Source organism: Limulus polyphemus, unplaced genomic scaffold (genome assembly GCF_000517525.1).
Source record: "Limulus polyphemus unplaced genomic scaffold, Limulus_polyphemus-2.1.2 Scaffold2, whole genome shotgun sequence".
NCBI classification, from domain to species: Eukaryota; Metazoa; Arthropoda; class Merostomata; order Xiphosura; family Limulidae; genus Limulus; species Limulus polyphemus.
The window spans coordinates 183,363-203,045 of NW_013665612.1; the positions used below are offsets into that span (position 1 = coordinate 183,363).

General features: G+C 32.2%; 1 protein-coding gene across 5 annotated transcripts in view; it reads right to left on the bottom strand.

Annotated features, from left to right (window-relative positions):
• Window positions 1-19,683, bottom strand: part of LOC111087314 (synaptogenesis protein syg-2-like) — a 137,670-nt gene that overhangs the window by 71,250 nt on the left and 46,737 nt on the right. For 4 of the 5 annotated variants that reach the window (XM_022393618.1, XM_022393658.1, XM_022393582.1 and 1 more), the window contains exon 2: window positions 4,651-4,983. In XM_022393618.1, coding sequence (XP_022249326.1) covers window positions 4,651-4,983 — 333 coding nt within the window. Of the gene's footprint in view, window positions 1-4,650; window positions 4,984-12,060; window positions 12,122-19,683 lie in introns of those variants that run through there. The other variant, XM_022393716.1, reaches the window with a different exon arrangement.

The following is a 19,683-nucleotide window of genomic DNA, read 5'->3' on the forward strand; positions in this document are numbered from 1 at the left end:
ATGGAACACGACGAGACACACATTCGGTATGTAATGCTGTTTGAATACAAAAAAGGAAATAACGCCTCTGTAGCCACAAATAATATCAAAAAGTTTATGGAAATGTTTTGAACGTTCGTAAATTTCGTTCAGCTAACTTTAGCTTTAAATATTGTGATGGCAGGGGCCAACATATTGGTATTGATATTGATGCTCTGAAGACGCTTGTTGAGTCAAACCTATGGCAACAAACTCGTGAAATGGCAGAGAAATTGCATATCTCTCATGATACAATACGTAAACATCTAAGCAATATGGGAAAACTCCATAAAGACGGTTTTTGGGTGCCTCAATGAACTTTCCGATGATCATGTTTCTAACGTGTGAACGCTGCTTCATAATGCGCGTGAACCATTTTTGGACAGAATTGTCACGTGTGATGAAAAATGGATTATCTTTGCGAATATTAAACGCCAAAAACAATAGCTTAGTCCTAGACAAAAACATCTTCCAACCCATAATCCTGGACTCCATCCGCAGAAAATGATGCTTTGCGTTTGGTGGGACATCAAAAGAGAAATTCATTTCGAACTTCTCAATCCACAGCGCACTGTCAATACAGAGATCTATAGTCAGCAACTGGAACGTTTAAATCAAGACCTTCATCAGAAACGCCCTTCACTCATCAATCGAAAAGGTGTTCTTCTTCTCCATGACAGTGCATGTCCACATGTGGCAAGTTTGACGCAACACAAGATTATGGAGTTCGGTTGGGAAGTTCTCCCCCACCCACCATATTCTCCAGATATAGCACCATCAGATTACCATCTTTTTCGTTCGCTGCAATACCATCTTAATGGGAAAACATATGCAAATGTGGAAGGTGTTAAAGAAGACATCGACATGTTTTATTGCTTCAAATCCAAGTGATTTCTTCAATCAGAGCATTAACAACTTGATTGTAAGATGGAAAGCATCTATTTCACTTAATAAATGTTTCGTTTTATGTATAAGTTGTTCGGGTTTTTTTCATCTAAAAAAAAGACGTCATTAATCTCTTAACGACCTAATCTATTAAATGATGTGTTACTTCAAATAACATTGAATGGATTAAATGAAGCATAAACAGTTAATATCAAATGGCAAAAATAAAATTTCCCATATCATTGAAAAAAGTATTTCAATTATTCTTTGAAACTGAGTTAATCAACTGAGCAAAGTCATTGATATAAATCTAGTAAGGTAAACAAAAATGTGATATAATGTTTCTCAAAAAATACAAATTCGAAACATTTCCAAAATAAAATTGTTTTCAATTTTTTTTATCTTCTTGGACTGACATTGAGACAAACATCAAATTTAAAAAAGCGCAAATAAAGATTTTCATAAGCATGAAAAATAAGTTAAAAATCATAAGTAATAACCAAGTCAATATATAATTCATAAAACACAATTTTTAAAATATTAGAGATTATAAATGTATTAGTCTATATAAAGTGACAGACAAATTTCCTAAAATAGTTTTGGTAACGCTAAAGATTTGGATTTCATTACGAGTTATAGAATATTTTAACGCTTGATAAACATTTTAATGTTTTATAGATACTAGTAAAACAGACATATAAAATTTATTAATTTTGTAGAACGTTTTACGATGCTATGGCTCAAGAAATGAAAACTCGTTTTTCAAAAGACGATACCTGCAGCTGATTAAAAATTTGTGAACTAATGGATGGTTATTAATGTTTTGAAAAAAGAAATAAATATGATATTCAGCACTACAACTTGAGTAGTGAGATATCATGCATGGGGACTGATTTTGAAAACTTATATCAGACTTGTAAAATTTATCTTCACTAATCACCCCGAGATATGGGGTTCAATTTTACTTCCTAAATGTGTCCTCAAAGAAGCCTAAAACCTTTCATGTATTACATGATATTTTAATGTAAAAAATGTTAAGTATTAATCTAATGTCAAATATGTATTTATATTATTTGTTTACTTTGGAATATTAGTTTAAATAACCAAAAATTGTTAATGCAGACCAGTTATTAAGAATACCTTAACTATTGCTACAAAAACATACAAATTCTCCTTTTTTTTCTGTTTTCGTAATGGTAAGCGTTATTTTACCCAACTTAGTACATAGGTTATTTTACTAGTAGTATTACATAATCGTGTTTATTTTGATACGTGAAAACAATACCCTAATTAGGAATCAGAAACAGTTGCTTTACGCAACAGATATATCTCATTTTCTTTGAATACAAAAGAAAATATATGTTTGAACTACTAATTCCCATGACTATCTTACTGAAAGAAAAACACCTTTCGTTTATTTTCAACAAAAGTAACGTGTACTTTCATTTGTATCGAGTAAGAAAATAGTCCATTTGGACGTTTTCATTATATTAAATCTTTACACAAAAAATTAGCATAATATTTTTCTAAGCATTTTGACGAGCCAGTAATATAAAGTATTGAAAATTATTGTAGAAAATATGAAAAAAAAGCGAATAACAGGCAAATACTATGAGGTTGTCTACACTTTAGAATCTGAAAATGAATAATTCCAAAATAAAGTCAAATGTTGCTAGTTTACAATGTGATCGCTTTTACATCCAGCTAATAAGAAAGTGCCACACCAGTATAAAGCCTATAAAGAACAAGCAGTCATTCAATGCACAGTATTAGTAATGTGATTCCAGTCATGGTTTCAGAACGGAAATACAGTACAACAAGTGCGTAGAAATCAGTTTTGGCAAGATCTTGTTATAAATACACGTGTGAATGTTACCTCGAGAACACTAGCACTAAGACATCTCAGTAGACGAGTAGCTACACGAAAACTGCTTCCGAAAAGCGATATCCAAACCAAAAGGGTGAAATGAACACTGAATCACAAACAGTGTTATAAGCAAAGGTGGAGATGTGTGCTTTTTTTCAGATCAATTCAAGTTCGAATTGTTCGGCAATAATCGATGACAGTTCACCTAAAGGTGGAGAGGAGAACAGTATCATAGTCAATGTACAACATTTACAGTTAAGCTGAGTGAGGGATGAGTACACGTTTGGGGCTGTATCTCAGCCAACGATGTAGTTGATCTAAACAAAATTGATTACTGGTAAATACAGGAAGATTCTTATCCATCATTCCATTCCCTCAGGAACACACCTCATCAGTAGGAGATTCGTCTTTTAGCAATATAATTATTCCAAGCCTACAGCAAATGTTTTAAAAACATTTCTTGTCAGTAAAGAAGCCAATGGAACGCTCACAACCATGTTTTAGGCACCACAAGATCCCATTATGTCAATTTCTGAGGATGTTTGGGCTTACGTAAAAATTGATAAGGTCAAAAGACGACCAAACAACTTAATTGAATAATGGGAAGTAATATAAGACAGTTGGTAAAATATTACAAAATCATACGATGATAAGTTGCATGTTAGCGTGAAAACAAGGCATAATATTCTGTGTAAAGAAATTGGCTAACATGCAAAATATTGATGAATTGTACAACTCATTCGCTCCCCTTTTGTGTTTTTCATAATAATGTTTAGTGTCGTTAATAAACTCGATATATATAGTTGTAATTAATCATTGTATGTTTATCATCAGTGTTTTACTAATCATTTCCATTTCAGTATATCATATTTTATTAATAATTTCGTTTGTAATTGGTCACAGACTACATTTGTTTAATGTTTTAAAATAAAGATTAACACTGTGATTTCGTAAGCTTTCAAGATTGAACGTAAAGTATGAAAATTGTATTGAAGCGGCTTACATATTAACATTTTTGTAAAGTTATGTTTTCTTATTGTGAAAATTTATGAAGTTTGAAGTTTTAAAGCTTTTGGGGTATTTTATTACGGTTTCTACTATAGTTACAATCGTGTATTATTATAAGATCTTAAATACTTAAGAAATCATGCATAATTCTACTTTGAGCAAATTCTCAAAAAAATCAATCATATGTTTTCTATTTTAAATAAATCAAGTATAGTTGGGAAGTGTTCAAATGACACAACTTTGTGACATTTATATTACATCTTACATAATATGAGCTGACGGTATAAAAATACAATATGTTTTAACTCATTATGTAACCTAAAGTTTCAAATGAGAAATATTTGTAAATATAGAGCTAACCTTCAAAACAGTAGCTAATAAACAGGCCGGGTTTCTTTTGTACACGTTAAAGTTGTCTACATATATCTTAATATGATCTGAATTAGTTAAGAGTTAAGTAAAATATAAAGCTACAAGCTTTAAATTTAGACAACGTTATGCAATGCTTACATTTATATATATAAACAGACCAAACCTTGCTTCGGATGTATAGGTGCATACTACTGAATAAAGTGGAAAATATATGTTTTACGATTTAAAACATTGTTTTTACATTTATGTAATTAAAATACGTATTACAATTCAAAAGCATCAGATATTTGGTTTTAGCTTGAAAAGTAACATGTTATAATATTTATCTTGTGTGATGAATACTCTTAGTGTACGATAAGCCAAAGTATTTCGTAAGTAATTGTTTTTCCGTTATAATATATGTAAATATATACATGTAACTAATACTGACAAAAACAAAAACAAAAAAACAAAGGCAAAGACATAGAATATAAGACAACAATACAATCTCATCTACTTACCAATAATATCTAGCCAGATACAGATATTCTCTGTTGGATCATGCTTATAATCAACACGACATCTATACCTTCCCCCGTCTTCCTCAGTAACGTCTTTAATTCTCAGGACGGAAGGAATGACATCAACATCAAAAAATGCTCTGTCTCCCAGGATATCGCTTGGAAAATGTTTTGGCTGGTTGGTAAGGCCGTTTCTCGCATCAAGGATATAAATTGGAGTTGAAGAATTACCTCTATACCACAAAATTAACGCGATCCCTTCTTCTGAGATCATGGTAAAGTTGCAAGGAATTTCTGCAACATTACCTTGGAGAGCTTCATATGATGGCAAACCTTTTTTTACAAAGATAAGAATGAACATTTTAGAGGTTATAAAAGAGCTTACTATTACACAAAATAAAATAATCATATATTCTATTTTAATTCTGTAAATTGTCTTTTTTTTATTATCTAGATAGGCATTTTTAACTAAAATCTCACAAGTTACTTATTACTGTAAGGAAAGTTCCAGTCTGAATATTCTATATTTTGCTCATATTAATAATTTTTCTGGAAAAAAAACAAAAACGTTTCTGTTCAGAAACAAGAACTGAAGGGTTAAGACTATATCATGTGCACAAAAAGTGTAAATGAAAAGATATATAATAATATAGCTCACTCATTTACAAAATACATCAATAGTAAGTAGCTTGGATGTAATATTAATTTATGTTTATTTACTTTGTTATAAACGTCTTTATGCCTAAATAATACTGACGGATATTTTTAAAGTAATAATACCAGGAAAAAAAGGTGTTGATGTTTGAAAAGTAAACATTTTTATCCAATGTAATGTGCAATTAAATTACATGCAGAAGAACAACATTAAAGTCAAACAATTAAAAATAAACTGTAATTTGTAAAGCAGAATATTCTAGTTTCGACTACTATCTTACTAAATAATACTTACCAAGTTGAACCAGTTTTACAAGTTTTAACCTCAATACAATACTATCTCTTCATCCCTTGCATAATTTTATTTCCAACGAATAAACCGAAAAGAAAACAACAACACAAAAAACATCGCTCTTACTGCTGTTTCTTTGACACACTATACACCTCTCACGCAATATTAATATTTATGTTTTCATAAAACAAAAAGAACATATACATGATTATGGTGATTTCGGACAAGCTGCGTAACTGATATTTTTTCTTTTGAATAATAAGTTACTTACGGAAGGCCTGAACTGCAAAGTAGAAAATAATAATAATTAAGGTCTCATTTCGTACGTACGAAATATTATCATGTACTACATTATTGAATATATATACATCATAAAGTACACAAATTATAACTTTGTTGTATTTTGCGTTCGTTACTAAAATAAAACTATAATTTAGAATAATAATGGTAATACTTACCTCAAATTTTTCCATATGGGAATGATAGATGTTACACACTGTCGAGTAGTAACGCTAAAGGGGTGCGCTATCACTGTGTTTTTATCTCGTAAGTACGACTTACTATCTCGTACATACGAGAAGAGACCTTCAATTTTTATTTTACTTTTTCACTTTGCGGTTTAGGACTTCCGTAGTTACCCAGATATGAAAATAATGTTTTAACGCTTCTGGAGATTTTGTTAAGGAATGTCTACAACGTTAATACACTAATCAATTTTCATTATAAAAGTACTGAATTGTAGAAACAATGACCTAAGAAATGTAAGAATACCATGTTTTGGCAAAATTATAATTTTAGAATCTTGTCCTTTAAAGCATAGTAAATTTTCCTTTATTCTAAATAACATGTGCCTCGGTGGTTCAGGAATGGGCTAAAGGACTTATAACACTCAAACTCAGGTTCGATCCATATGGTAAGCACAGCTTAGTTAATCCATTGAGGAACTTCTCCCTTCAAAAACATTTAAGTCACTTTTTTAAGTTCTTTTGCTTTTTTTCTCAAATTATCACGTCTTTATTTATCCGAGAAGAATATGCTGCAAAGCGTTCAGTACATGACAGCTAAAAAATATATTTATGTTCTTAAAAGAAGAAAAAAAAGCACAGCATTGATCCATGTTTTCATTAAACATGTGAAACTGGCGTACAGTATTCGACATTATATTATCCGAGTAGCTATTAGTAAGATAACTCTGCAATAGTAACATATCCATATATATATACATGTATATCTGTGTTTAAAGAAAGTGACATTGTTGTTAATTGACAATCTGCCGTTACAGATTATACGATATATATATATATATATATAGAACTAAGTATTATTTCAGTCTTATTCTAAGGGTCTTTATTGTTCAGCAAAGGTCTATTATTTTTATAAACACTCGATTATACCCACAGTTAGATTGGTTAATTTTGTTTATTTACCAAATAACACCAAAAAAGAAAGTCATTTAGATTGTCCCACAAAAATTGAATTAATTTGAATTATTCTACCTTAATTTTAAATTATTTAGACAGCAATTTGAATTCTAATTTTAATAAAAATACTGCTGTAAATACGGTTTCAAACTGTAGTTAAACATACCACCTAGTTTTCTGGTAGTCAGTGGTAAATTTACGGACTTACAATGCTAAAATCAAGGGTTCGATACCTCGTGGTGAATGAAGCATTGCGCTGAAAACAAAAAAAAATCTATCGAGTATCATATATTTATTTTAAGAATTTCTCGTGTGTTACGTACATAATTATTTTAAGAAATTGTCATACAAAGAAAGCCAAACACAACGCATCTTATAGTTAAACCACAGAACTACACTTCTTGCAATGTTTCACTAATTACTTGTAATTTTCCACAATCAATAATTCTTTATTTTTCATTTTAACCATTCTTCTGAAATATCATCATTATCGGTTTCCCTAAGAAATAATGATTTTGAAGCAATTTATTTATAAACCACTTTAATCATTTATATATATATATATAATATAACATTGACTATATTTTGTAAAAACCACTACATATAACCGACGTATGAAATCTCGAAAACACTAACTAGGCTGATATTTAAGATGTTATAGCTGTATTATATGGTGGAATCAAAAATAATTATGAATGATCAGATTATAACATGTTTTACTATAAATTGGTTAAAGATATATAACTTGTTTGTTATATACTGTTTTTACAAATCTAAAATATACTTTCTATCGTCTTATCTTGTGAAGAGTCTCCTGAGTCTCCCAGTTCGTTACTTCACGTAAAATTGTGTGAATTTAATATGACAGTAATACCTACTTATGGTTATGAACTTCCACAATGTAAGTATAAGTATTTTCAACAACTGTTCACGGAAATGAGACTCAAGTTCTCGACATTCAATCTTAATGATAGTAATTTTTTTACAGTAAATGAACACTAATAAAGGAACTGAGATATTATATACATTATACTCGAAGTACGAGGAAGCAAAGTCACTGTGTTAACTAATGAAAATTACATTTCGAGTTCGTTATAGTGCGTGGAATGCTAATAAGTATAGAGCCTCACTATTCTCATATTAACTGTAATGTGTTTAGTAGCCTGGTTACAAGTGGTAATTACTATCTTGCTTCTGTGCTTTAAAGATGGGCACTTCATAAGTTGAACGCTCCTTTAATGATAATTTAAGCAAAAGAAAAAAATTGAAAGATATAACCCTATATATATATATAGAGAGAGAGAGAGAGGGAGAGAGATGAATGTTCGAAATAACTCCAAGTTGAAAATTGAATTTTGGTACTGATATAACTAATAACGTCTACGATGAAATACACAATAATGGAGATAAATTTCAGATACAAATAACAACTAAAATTTAAATAAAGGATTTCTTGTAGGTAATGAATGAGAGAAATTGCTAATATTAAAGTTTTAATGTTTCGTGATAGTATGATATACTAGATGGAAATAAATTTCAGGTACGCAGATAATAAATCATAAGCAAATCTGAGTAAACACTAATCAAAAGTAAAATTGAAATGATAAAATAGTACTACGTAATGAAATGGAGCTGTCAAAAGTATTTTATTTAAACCTGAGTAATTTCACTCTAGGGTTCCATAAATATGCTTGTTTTTGCTAAATAAAATGATTTTCATATTATATCGAGTATTAACCTGATCTCCGTTATAGGTTTCAGCCTCCCGGGTGAAATGCTAAAAATATTTTCAAAACATCTTCTGATATTAGATAAAAACATAATTCACCTAACTTTTCTAATAAGCTTTTACAAGCCTTTCTCTCTTTCGCTTGTATGAATTATACGCTGTTTGCTGTTGTTCGAATGTTTATTTAATTACATAGGTTTAAAAGCAATTAACAAATCCTACATATTCGAAATTTACTTAAGATCGATATGTACACAGGAATTGTATGGTTAAGTTTTCATTATCTACAACGAAAAGCTATAATACCCAAAACTACACACACAGGTTATTCTTGAATATATAAACTTAAGATAATTACTAGATAAAAATATACATTTAATAATACGAGACTAGATCTGACAAAACACACATACATACAATATAAGGACAACAAGTTGTGATCTCTCTCTCAACTGTTTTCTTTAACTAATACATATGTTAAATTAACCAGTTAGTTTTGATGATTTTAACTTTAGACAGCTTAATTTGGTCCCAATCCATTTAGATATATAAAAATCAACTTTGTTCTTCTTTCCCAGAAAAGACCAAGATTATTAAATTTATTTATAGTTGCTGTAGGTTTCAGACACCATTTTGTTATGATCTTACTACACTTGCATTTCAATTTTAGTAAGGTTGTATTTATGCTATTAGGAATTATTGGCTCATGTCAAATTGAATCATAATAAGTTTCTGTTTTTTACTATGTCAATGATACATAGATATAAGCCCCCAGTGGCACAGCGGTATGTCTGCGGAATTACACCGCTAAAAACTAGGTTTCGATACTTGTGGTGGGCAGAGCACAGATAGCCCTTTGTGTAGCTTTGTGCTTAATAACAAACAAACATAGATGTAAATTAGGTTTGTTTCTTACTGGCAACATAAATTTCTTCCTTCCCTCTTTCGGTTTATATTTTCGTTCTTACATCTCCGGATCTCCTTCTTCTCTGCTAAACATCTGTCTTTTATATCTCTTTCTAAACCACTCTAACAGGTTTCTTTCTTTGCGACCATGCATACCGGTTTTCCGTAATTAAAATCATAACGTTCATAATCATAGGGGGTTCCGTAAGGCCAATAGCGACTAAACAAGAAAGGTGGCCGATCCCTCCCATAATTCACTAACAAATTAGTGCTGTAAATCCATAATCCCTTAGTAACTGACCAAAAATCGACCGCTTTCTCACTTCTCCTAATCCTAGCCGATTCTTACGTCCAAATTCAAACCAATAGTTATGTAGTTGTCTTTATTTTACTTATTTCTAATATTCATGAGGCAGCTGGCTCAGTGGCTTCGTGTTTTAAACTCATAGTAAGATGATTGCAAATTCGAGGCTGGCTCGAGTCAAACTGTTGTGACCATGAGCAAAACACATTATCTCACTTGTTCCAGTCTACCCAACTCTAAGATGGATAACTAGCTGTTAGCTTGGAGTTAACCTGCGATGGCCAGCCATTCCGTCTAGGAGAAATGGGTTACCAATTTTGACCGCTTGCGCAATTGTAACTAGAGTGCGAAAGCAACAGCCTTATGTGCCTTTTAAAGGCAAAACAAGGATTTAACTTTTAACTTACAATATTAATGAAAAACCCTACCTCCGGTGGTTCGAAAATATGTCTGAAAGATGATAACGTTAATAATTGGGTTTCAATTGTCGCTCTTTTTGTTCGTTTGTTATCAAGCACAAAACTACATCATGAGCTATATGTGCTTTTCCTACTGCGACTATCAAGACCACAGTGACTCAACGGTAAGTCTAAAGGCTTATAACGCTAAAAACTGGGTGGTTTTGATACCCATAGTGGGCATAACACAGATAAGTTATTGTGTGGCTTTGCGCTTAACAAGAAACAAACAAAGGATTATTCAAATCAACTAAAGAATAATAAATTGGAAAGAGAAATTGAATGTTCGATAAAGAAAATTACAGTTGTTTGTTAAGTATATAGAGTTACTAAATCAGAGAAGCATAATTAAATTATAAACATGGGTAAGGTGCGATGCTACACGCATTTGGCTTCAATTGGGAAGGATGGAAGTAGTGTGAACGAAGGGTTACACGATGTCAAATTCGTGCAGCTTTCGGTGATGGTCATCAATCTACCTAAGTCGAACATGGTAAGCAACTCGCCAACACTGTTCATTGCACCTCTGACACCGTTCCTTCTCACATTCCTCTTTTCGTCATTTGGTACGTTTATGTTGTTCTCCATTTCGGACGATTATTTGCATCTTCACTTTTGTTAGAGATAAATCTTCTTTTTCGGTCGCTGTTATCACGTCGTTATTGCATTCCGAGCAATTTGCGACCTTGTGCTTGTAAGTCAGCTTCGAAAGTGGCTTTATAGGGACTTCATATTTTCGGAAGCGTTTTTTTTTTCTTTAAGAAAAACATGTGTTTTTCGTGAAATTGCATTAGAATAACTGATGGACAGAAGCCAAACTTCAGCGACAAATCGCAAAAACTTATCTTACAAAAGTTATTATATCTTTATAAATAATGCTGTCTTTCAAGATTGTCCTACATTTTTAGATTCGAAATAAAATAAGCCAGCAGTATTCTGACAGATTTCCAGGAAATGCAGAACAAAAAAAAAATCCTGGCCAATTGTGGTTTAGAAAACGCGCTCTAAATAACTCAGAGATCGATTATTAAAAAAAAAAGAGATAAAGTAAGCTACTTCGGAAGACTTTAATACATTCTATTATGTTGTACAATTCTAATTTTCATAAAGGTTTGTTCCACTTAACTATGTGAAACATGCCCTGTGGCTTATTTGCTTTTACATCAATGTATGAACAAAAGACAAATTGAGAAACATCTCTTGATTAAACCACGTAAAAATAGAAAAAAATGTTTACTTTTAAAAACTACTAATCTCTGTGGTAAAAAAACAAGAACTCATTAAAGCTTATATTTAACGACCGAACTGTTCTTCTCATCAGTTCATTTGATCTTACGTTAATATTCAAAGAAATGGTATGTTAGAAATAAATTACTCTATCATAGATATGCATATTTTTTTACTGATGCTCTCAACGTGAAAAATGAAATTTATTAAAGAAGTTGATTATCCATTCCACTATTCTTTTTTTTTTCTGAGAAAGTTTGTTTGTTTGTAGTTAAGCACAAAGCTACACAATGGGCTATCCGTACTCTGCACACCACGGGTATCGAAACCCGGTTTCTAGCGTTGTAAGTCAGCAGACATAACGCTGTGCCACTGGTGGGCTTCTGAGAAAGAAACCGGTATTAAGAAATAATACTCACCAGAGTCTAAGGAATTCTGATGGTTTTTACACAGAACTGCTGTCATCATATATCATTCTTGTTGGATATAACTTTAATACGAATAACTTCAGAAGACGCAAACCAAAACTGTAAACAAAACTAATATAGATACAATAAATACTTTTGTGAAGTGGACAGTATTATAAGTGGACAATTTCTGAAAGGTTATGTCGAAGTCGATTACTATAATATAGTATAAAATCCTATTCACAAAACATAAAATTGAAATGAGCTTTGACCACAAGTTAAGGTATTAATCGCATATACACAGAGGTTGAATACGTTATATTAACACTGCCACACGAGCCAGCCCAGTATCATTCAGTATGGAGCCTAGGATGGTCAACAGGGGGGGTCATTCAGGAAACCGGTGATTTAGGATTATTTCAATAAATCTTGATGAATGAAGCTTGGCACAACTAAAACGAAAGAAAAAAGCTAAATATTACTGAAAATATGACATGATGAAATATATATGGATCATACTATGGTGGTACCATACTGAACATTATACCATCCTTCTTATTTGTACTCTTCATTGCATAAATGAAATTTTATATTTGGTAATATCTAGGTAAATCATCTTGTAATGAATCATGCATCTGCTTCAACTTCAATAATGCGTTTTAGGACTTTACTCTGCCGTTAGTTTCACACAATATTGAAACTAATATATGATTCCAATCCCACTTTTTGAATTGTGCCCGTTGATTTTTGTTTTGCTGTCAATGCAGTACTTAATTTGTCGAACTTCCGATTCAGCTGGTATGTCAAATCGATTGGGGTATCTCTGAATACGTTCTTCCTTCATACGACCTTTACCTACATCTAGAACATTTCAAGTCGTTTTATTTTAGATTTAAAAAATTAACTTCTCCGTGTTCTCTCACATAGTCTCGGATCAGGTCACGGTCTAGTCGAGCGACTTACATCTCGAAAATACTGCCAAACATATTTTTGTCTAATCAAAACAACCCAAACCTTTCTGGAATGACTTATGTTTTAGGATTCACATCAAGATGACGGGTTGGCTCGTGTGACAGGTGTTAAACTGATTTTGGAGCCTCACAACTTCGTTACAGTACAGTTCATGTCGCCATGTTATGTCATGCTCCAACAAACAACTGTTCATCTAGACATTAGCCCTGCAACGTAGTTTCCATTGCAAAAGGCTTCGTCGTAAGACTGAGGTGTGAAAAGCACAGCAACCATCTCTGCTGCTTTCCATAACCTATCTAATGATGAACGACGACAATTTCCAAGCAACTGTTTCAACAGTTCAATCGCACAAAAACCAAAGGCTTTGCGTATCGACACATGACCGCTGTGTCTTTGTATAGAATAGCATGAATGCCAATTTCATTTTCTAGCTGCTTGTATTAAGTGATGGTTGAGCGAATATGTCGTGGAAGTAGCTTGTGTGCACGAGATTTGTGTCACTTTTCGAGACCGACAACATTTTTGTTATTTTGCATACTGTTTCCTGGGGCACATGGACAGCGTTTGTCAATGATCTTTGTGTTCATGGATTCTAACTTATTAATACAGTTTGGAATCTGCATTTTGCTGGTCTCTTTCTGGATAGTCTTGGTTTGCCAAGTTGATCCATATGCTTTTGTTTTTCAATGACATTAAGTTCAAAGCTGATTTATTTATGAAAATAATTTATTGCAACAATATTTGGATTTAAATTAGCATGTAAAATAAAATTATTAACATGATTAAGTGAATCAGGATAGGTAATTAAAGAAAAAGTTTTAAACTCAATTATGTTCTAACCATTGAAATGTACAGACATTTTAAGTTACGCTGTTGACATTTTTTAAGTGCAATATGCAGCGCCAGTTGAAAACAGAGCACGTTTACATTTGTGAAGCACACTATTACAACTTTTGTTTGGCTATCATACTTTCATAAATTAAGTTATAATGTTACACCTTACTTTTCACGCATTCTAGAAATATGTTTGAGCATTTCATTCTCAGAGGACTCATAATGCTTCCCAGGTTTTCTATGTGAGTAATTCACCAACTTCATTATTTTGTCCAAATTTATTATTATCTTTGAACTAACTTTGGACATATGAATTCGTCTTTTATTTATGACTCATAATGCTTCCCAGGTTTTCTGTGTGAGTAATTCATCAACTTTATCATTTTGTCCACATTTACTATTATCTTCGAACTAACTTTGGACATATGAATTCATCTTTTTTTTATTATATATTAAAACCAAGGACAACCAATATATAGTCACGGTGGAACAGAGTGCATCAGAACAAAATTTTGATCTTGTTTGACAACATGTAGATAATATACTTACACCACAAACTGACCATCTAACATCCCTTACCAAAGTAAAATATTGTTAAATTTAGATCATTTAGATATCCCCTGTACTTAATGACATTGAAAAACAAAGGAATGTCGATCAACTTGAGGAATCAGAACTACCCAGAAAGAGACATACAACTAGTTGTAGTGCAGGCATGGTAAGCAAAATGTCATGTTTCAGGAACATATTATGTAACAGAATAAAGAAGGGCAGATGTCCATCTGGAAAAGCTACACAAGTTACGTATACAGAACTTGCTACTACATAATATCTGTTCAATGTGACATACCTCAAGCAGCTGAAGAGTGAAATGGGTATTCATGCTATTCCATATGAAGATATACAAATCAAGTCGCCAAATACAGCGCATATGACCAGACTATTAAAGTAGGAATTGGAAAACCACCATAATCCTAGATTACATGTATTATGGAAAGCCTGCATGATAAGAGGTGTAATTTTGTCATGAACCTTTTTGTAATTGGAAACTATGATGCAGGGCTATTGTCAAGATGCGTTGTTATTATATTTTGGGAAGCTTGAATAATCCACCAGCCTTATGAAGAATGTTGTTGCTTTGTAAGATGATGAATTCTGAACCAGTGCTTTTGCTATCTATGGTGTAGGATTCATCTGTGGCTATGAAGACAAGTAACTTTCTATGATTGTCTTTAACTAGATGTAACTAGGCTTTTTTCCAATTGTCATCTTCCCAGTTTGTGGGTCAGTGATGAAAGGTATGGTCGTTAGTGTATAAAGTAATAGTGAGAATTTACTTTCTTTTTTTTTTGCTTGTTAGCACTACTGGTGTTATGTGATACTAGTGAGACTTGTTAGGTATAATGGGGCCCTTGATGGAGTGGATGAAGTACATTCTGGGAGCAATCTTAAACAGGTGTTTTAAATATTTTTAATCTTTTGTGTAACATTCAGAATAATGATCAGAAGTATATAATCCATTATGGAGCATATAAGACTTTGGTATAGTATAAGAAGGTGACGTTCTTCAGCCCTGATGTATTGATGGCTTCATTGGCTCTGGTTATCATGGTATGTAGCTGAGGAAATCCAGTTGTCTATCAAAGGTTATCTCCAGGTGCTTCAGTGTATCTTCCAGAGGGATGACAATAGTTTTCCTCTTTTATTGATTGCATGGAACATGACTATGGCTTTGCATATCACTTTCAATTTCAGCTTTGCAAGAGTCTCTGCTGCACATCTGAATACCATCGTGGAGTATCAACCATGGTGCATATGTTCAAGTGGACTGGCCATATTGGTTATTCTTGAGGTAGACTGGTGTTGATGGTGACTCAATCTCATTGTCAGCTTCCATGGTTCATGATGTACCTACTGATACTTAGTGGAGCTGTGGCCCATCTTACACATGTTACATTGATGCATATTCAGAGCATTTTTTCAGCATAACCAACAGCTGGACTCCATTGTAAGCATCTTCCCAAGTCTACTGCCAACCCACCTGAGCCTAGTTGTGTGCATAATTAGGATTGATGAAGAAAAATTATGATTCAATTTCAAGTACAAAGTTAATTTGTATTTCATTCTGTTACACACAGTGTTACCATATGTTCAGTTATAGATATAGCATCAATGTTGCCATGTGTTAGTTATAGATCTAGTTTAGGGTTAATTAGAATTAGAATTAGTTGAGCTGAATTGTCAGTATTGCAAATGTACAAAAAACGAACATTTTTATATATAGCTACATATCACCAGACAACATTTTTTTCTCTACAAAATAACTCTTCTTTTCCCAATTTGCTGGTGAATGTGGTACTAGAGACTATCCCCATGAAGTACTGGTTTCATTGTGGAAGCAATATCTGGATATTTAATGTATTATTTAGTTCTGCCTGAATATCCAGAAACACTAACAGTCAGTTAGATGATATTTGGGCTCATGCTATATCATGGGAACTGCAAATGGCAACTTGCTCCCTTGTTATTTAGCCTCTCTGTCAAGCAGGTTGTGCAAACTATACAACACAAATGTGGAGCCCAATGTTTTTACACTCAAAATAGAGGCAGTGAGCTACCTTCACCTTATGTGTAATGTTTTTCCTTCGCGAATCTGTAATATATTTTCCACAAACGTAGAAGAAACGGTCTGGGTGATTTTTGCACTTTTAGTCTTTACTTGAACTGGAGGCAGCCAGAAATTCATAAAATTTTATAAAAACATAAAATAATTTATGTTTATAGAACTAGAGTTAAAAAAAAACAACAACAAATTTTCCAGAATTTGAATATATCACTAGTATGATGAGAAGAAGAAGATCGAACTTTGTTTTTACTGTGCACGGAGTGAAGCAAAGTGACCAACTGAGTGAATGAGAGGCAACTGAGTGAGAAACGTTTGATTCTGTTCCTTTTGTGCTCAGTCGAGGAACTTCTCGAATGTTCTAGTAAGCTGACCACGTGAGGGTTTCGTGATTCCCGGGCGGAGCATGTGAGCATGGAAATGCAGCAAAAGTGATGCAATTCGCTACGATTTTATCGAGAACAAATAGCATATATGAACAATATATTTGAAAGTTTACTCCAATACAATACAGTCAATGTTTGAAGTTATCAAAAATGTATGCCTTTTATGCATTAAACTGGCCAAGTAAACTTATTTTCACAGCATAAATATATTCTAATGAGTTGACTGCATGGTATTTCACATAGTTCTGATAAAATATTGAGATATTACAATCACTAAATATCTAGAGGCGATGAACAAATTCTGACTACATTTTTGAAACCCGCACCATCAAATTACTCCGAATCACTTGAGTTTTCTGCAGTATAATTTTTTTTGTTGTCTAGTGTAATCCCCAAAACTTATAAATTAAGCGTTTAAATTTTTCCTTTGAGAAGTAGAAGTTTTACTTCGAGAGCGTTTAAATAGACGAGAAACTAGCATCGCGTTAACTACGCAATTTCTCAATAGCTCGATACAGTATGCAAACGAGACTTGGTTAGGTTGGTATGGTGATGTGTTTTGTGATGTGCAGCCAATCACGTAAAATTTGACTCACTGACTTTAATGGTACGTGTTCCAATAGAGACAATTCAATTCTGCACTTCGTACCTTAACTACCTATTCGATAACATAGTTGAGTGAGAGATCAGTTGCACGCGGCGTCATGTTGTTTAGGTAACGTGATGCACCTTGGAGCATGTAGCATTGACAAACAAGGAGAAAACCGTCTTGACCAAATTAGTTACATATAGTTTATGTATATTTTATGTTTCTTAAAAATGCTTTATAATATTTTTTAACAGTTCTTGGGCATGCAATATGTGCATTGCATATATAAACGAACCGCCATTCCTAACTGCAATGTTGCTAAATACATGACACATTGTAGGAGTACCTATAACTAAGTAATCTCTAACTGCGTAATTAAAATTATATATAATCATTTGTCATTATTACATATTAATACAGATATATATATTAAAATTAATCACACAACAACTTGTACACTATTATAAAATGTGTATATTTTATTATTTTATTTCCCTCCTCTTTCCTTTCATTTTTCTCTCCCTTGATTCCTACTTTTCTTTCTCTTCCTTTTTACATTATATATTTATCTCGTATCATAATCTATTCCAATTTACTTATAGTTTAGTATCTATTCTAGAACAGGACTAGGTCTAATTTGAATTTTAAAAAGGTGGACCTAACGAACGTTGTGTGTAAAGTACAATATACAATCTGTTTTAAGAAAGTATAAACCACTATAAAGGAACACAGTCATTTCTTTCCTTTTTTATGTAAAAAAGAAGAGGTTGTATCTTCAATAAAAATAAGTAGAGTAAAGACCTCTTCCCACTACACGACATTAAAAGTGACAGACATTAAGAATAACAGTCTAGCTGTTACCATTACTGTACAAACAATCGTCTGGCCTAGAAGTAGGCAGATATAACATATGAAAATTTAAAAGTTATCAATTATAAGAAAATTTGTCTGAGATTAAAATATAAAAAGATATAGGGCTTATCTTGTACTTGTCTTTTGATCTCCAGCTCCCCCCCCCCCACAAATATACAATTTAAACGTTTTATTTTTCAAAGTGGATGTCTGGAAGATCGTGTACACGAAATATCCAATATTTACATCCAATATTAAATTTCTGTGATGTATTCTTCATATATTCGCTAAAGTAATGTCGAGGATGGCTGTCAGCAAAATTAATTAAAGGATTTTTCTTCTGAGTATTTGTGCTATAATATATATTCAGTCAAATAAAATTTCCTAGCAAGTTGTATGACTGAGATATTTATAAATGTTTAGTTTCAACTAAAATACCATATTACGTTATTTTACACAAAACATTATATTCCCAGGAGCACATACTCAGATGAGTCAAAATGAAAACATGTTGCGTCGTTATCAGTAATGAAATGTCAGTAAGTAGAGGGTTAGATCATAGATGAAAAATTGGCGAGTATTAGTTCTTTTTCTAGAAAAGTTCACTTTCTTATCACCAAACGATTTTACTTGTTCCTATGTGAGCTGGCAATACGAAAAGTTTTAAGTTCCGTCGACGTGTTCATCCGTGAAAAATGAGTTGATTAAAATGTCTGATTAGTTTGCTGCTTGTAAAAAAGTAAGAAAAAACCAAAGATAACGTAGTTGTTGTAAAATCCATTTCTATTCTGAGTTAAAACTTGATCTTCATTCTCCGATTACAAAGACGAAGGTATTAGTCGTTTCTCCATCAGGTTCTCGTCTCACATTAGAATAGAATATATCACTGTGAGTAATTTTAGTTTATATCATCTTTAACTTTGGCTTCTAGCAAACTTGATATTTATTTCAAATGCCTACCATATTTATCTGTTTAAAAAATGTTGAAGTTTAGAATAGGTTTGTCAGATAGAGATAGTTGTTATATTTAGGCCTTGTTATTTTTTCTATAACAACAAAAATATAAAATAATGTCGAAAATCAGTCACTTTTTTAAACCTACAGTGTGAGAAGCATATAATAAAGTAACTAAAAACGCTTTATGCTCCTTTAAGTAGTATATATATATATATATAGGTAAGCTTTTTGTAATAAAGTGTTTTATACATAGTGGGTTTTGTTGTTATGTTTGAAGTTTATTAGGTGTAATTAGGTCTAACAGTCATGTTTTCGGCATCAATTAAGCAGTTACCGTATATATAGGAAGGAACGAACAATGTTACCTCATAGTGCTCAATACGTAGCAAGCAATGCCTTTCAAGGAGTTATCTTGATCATAT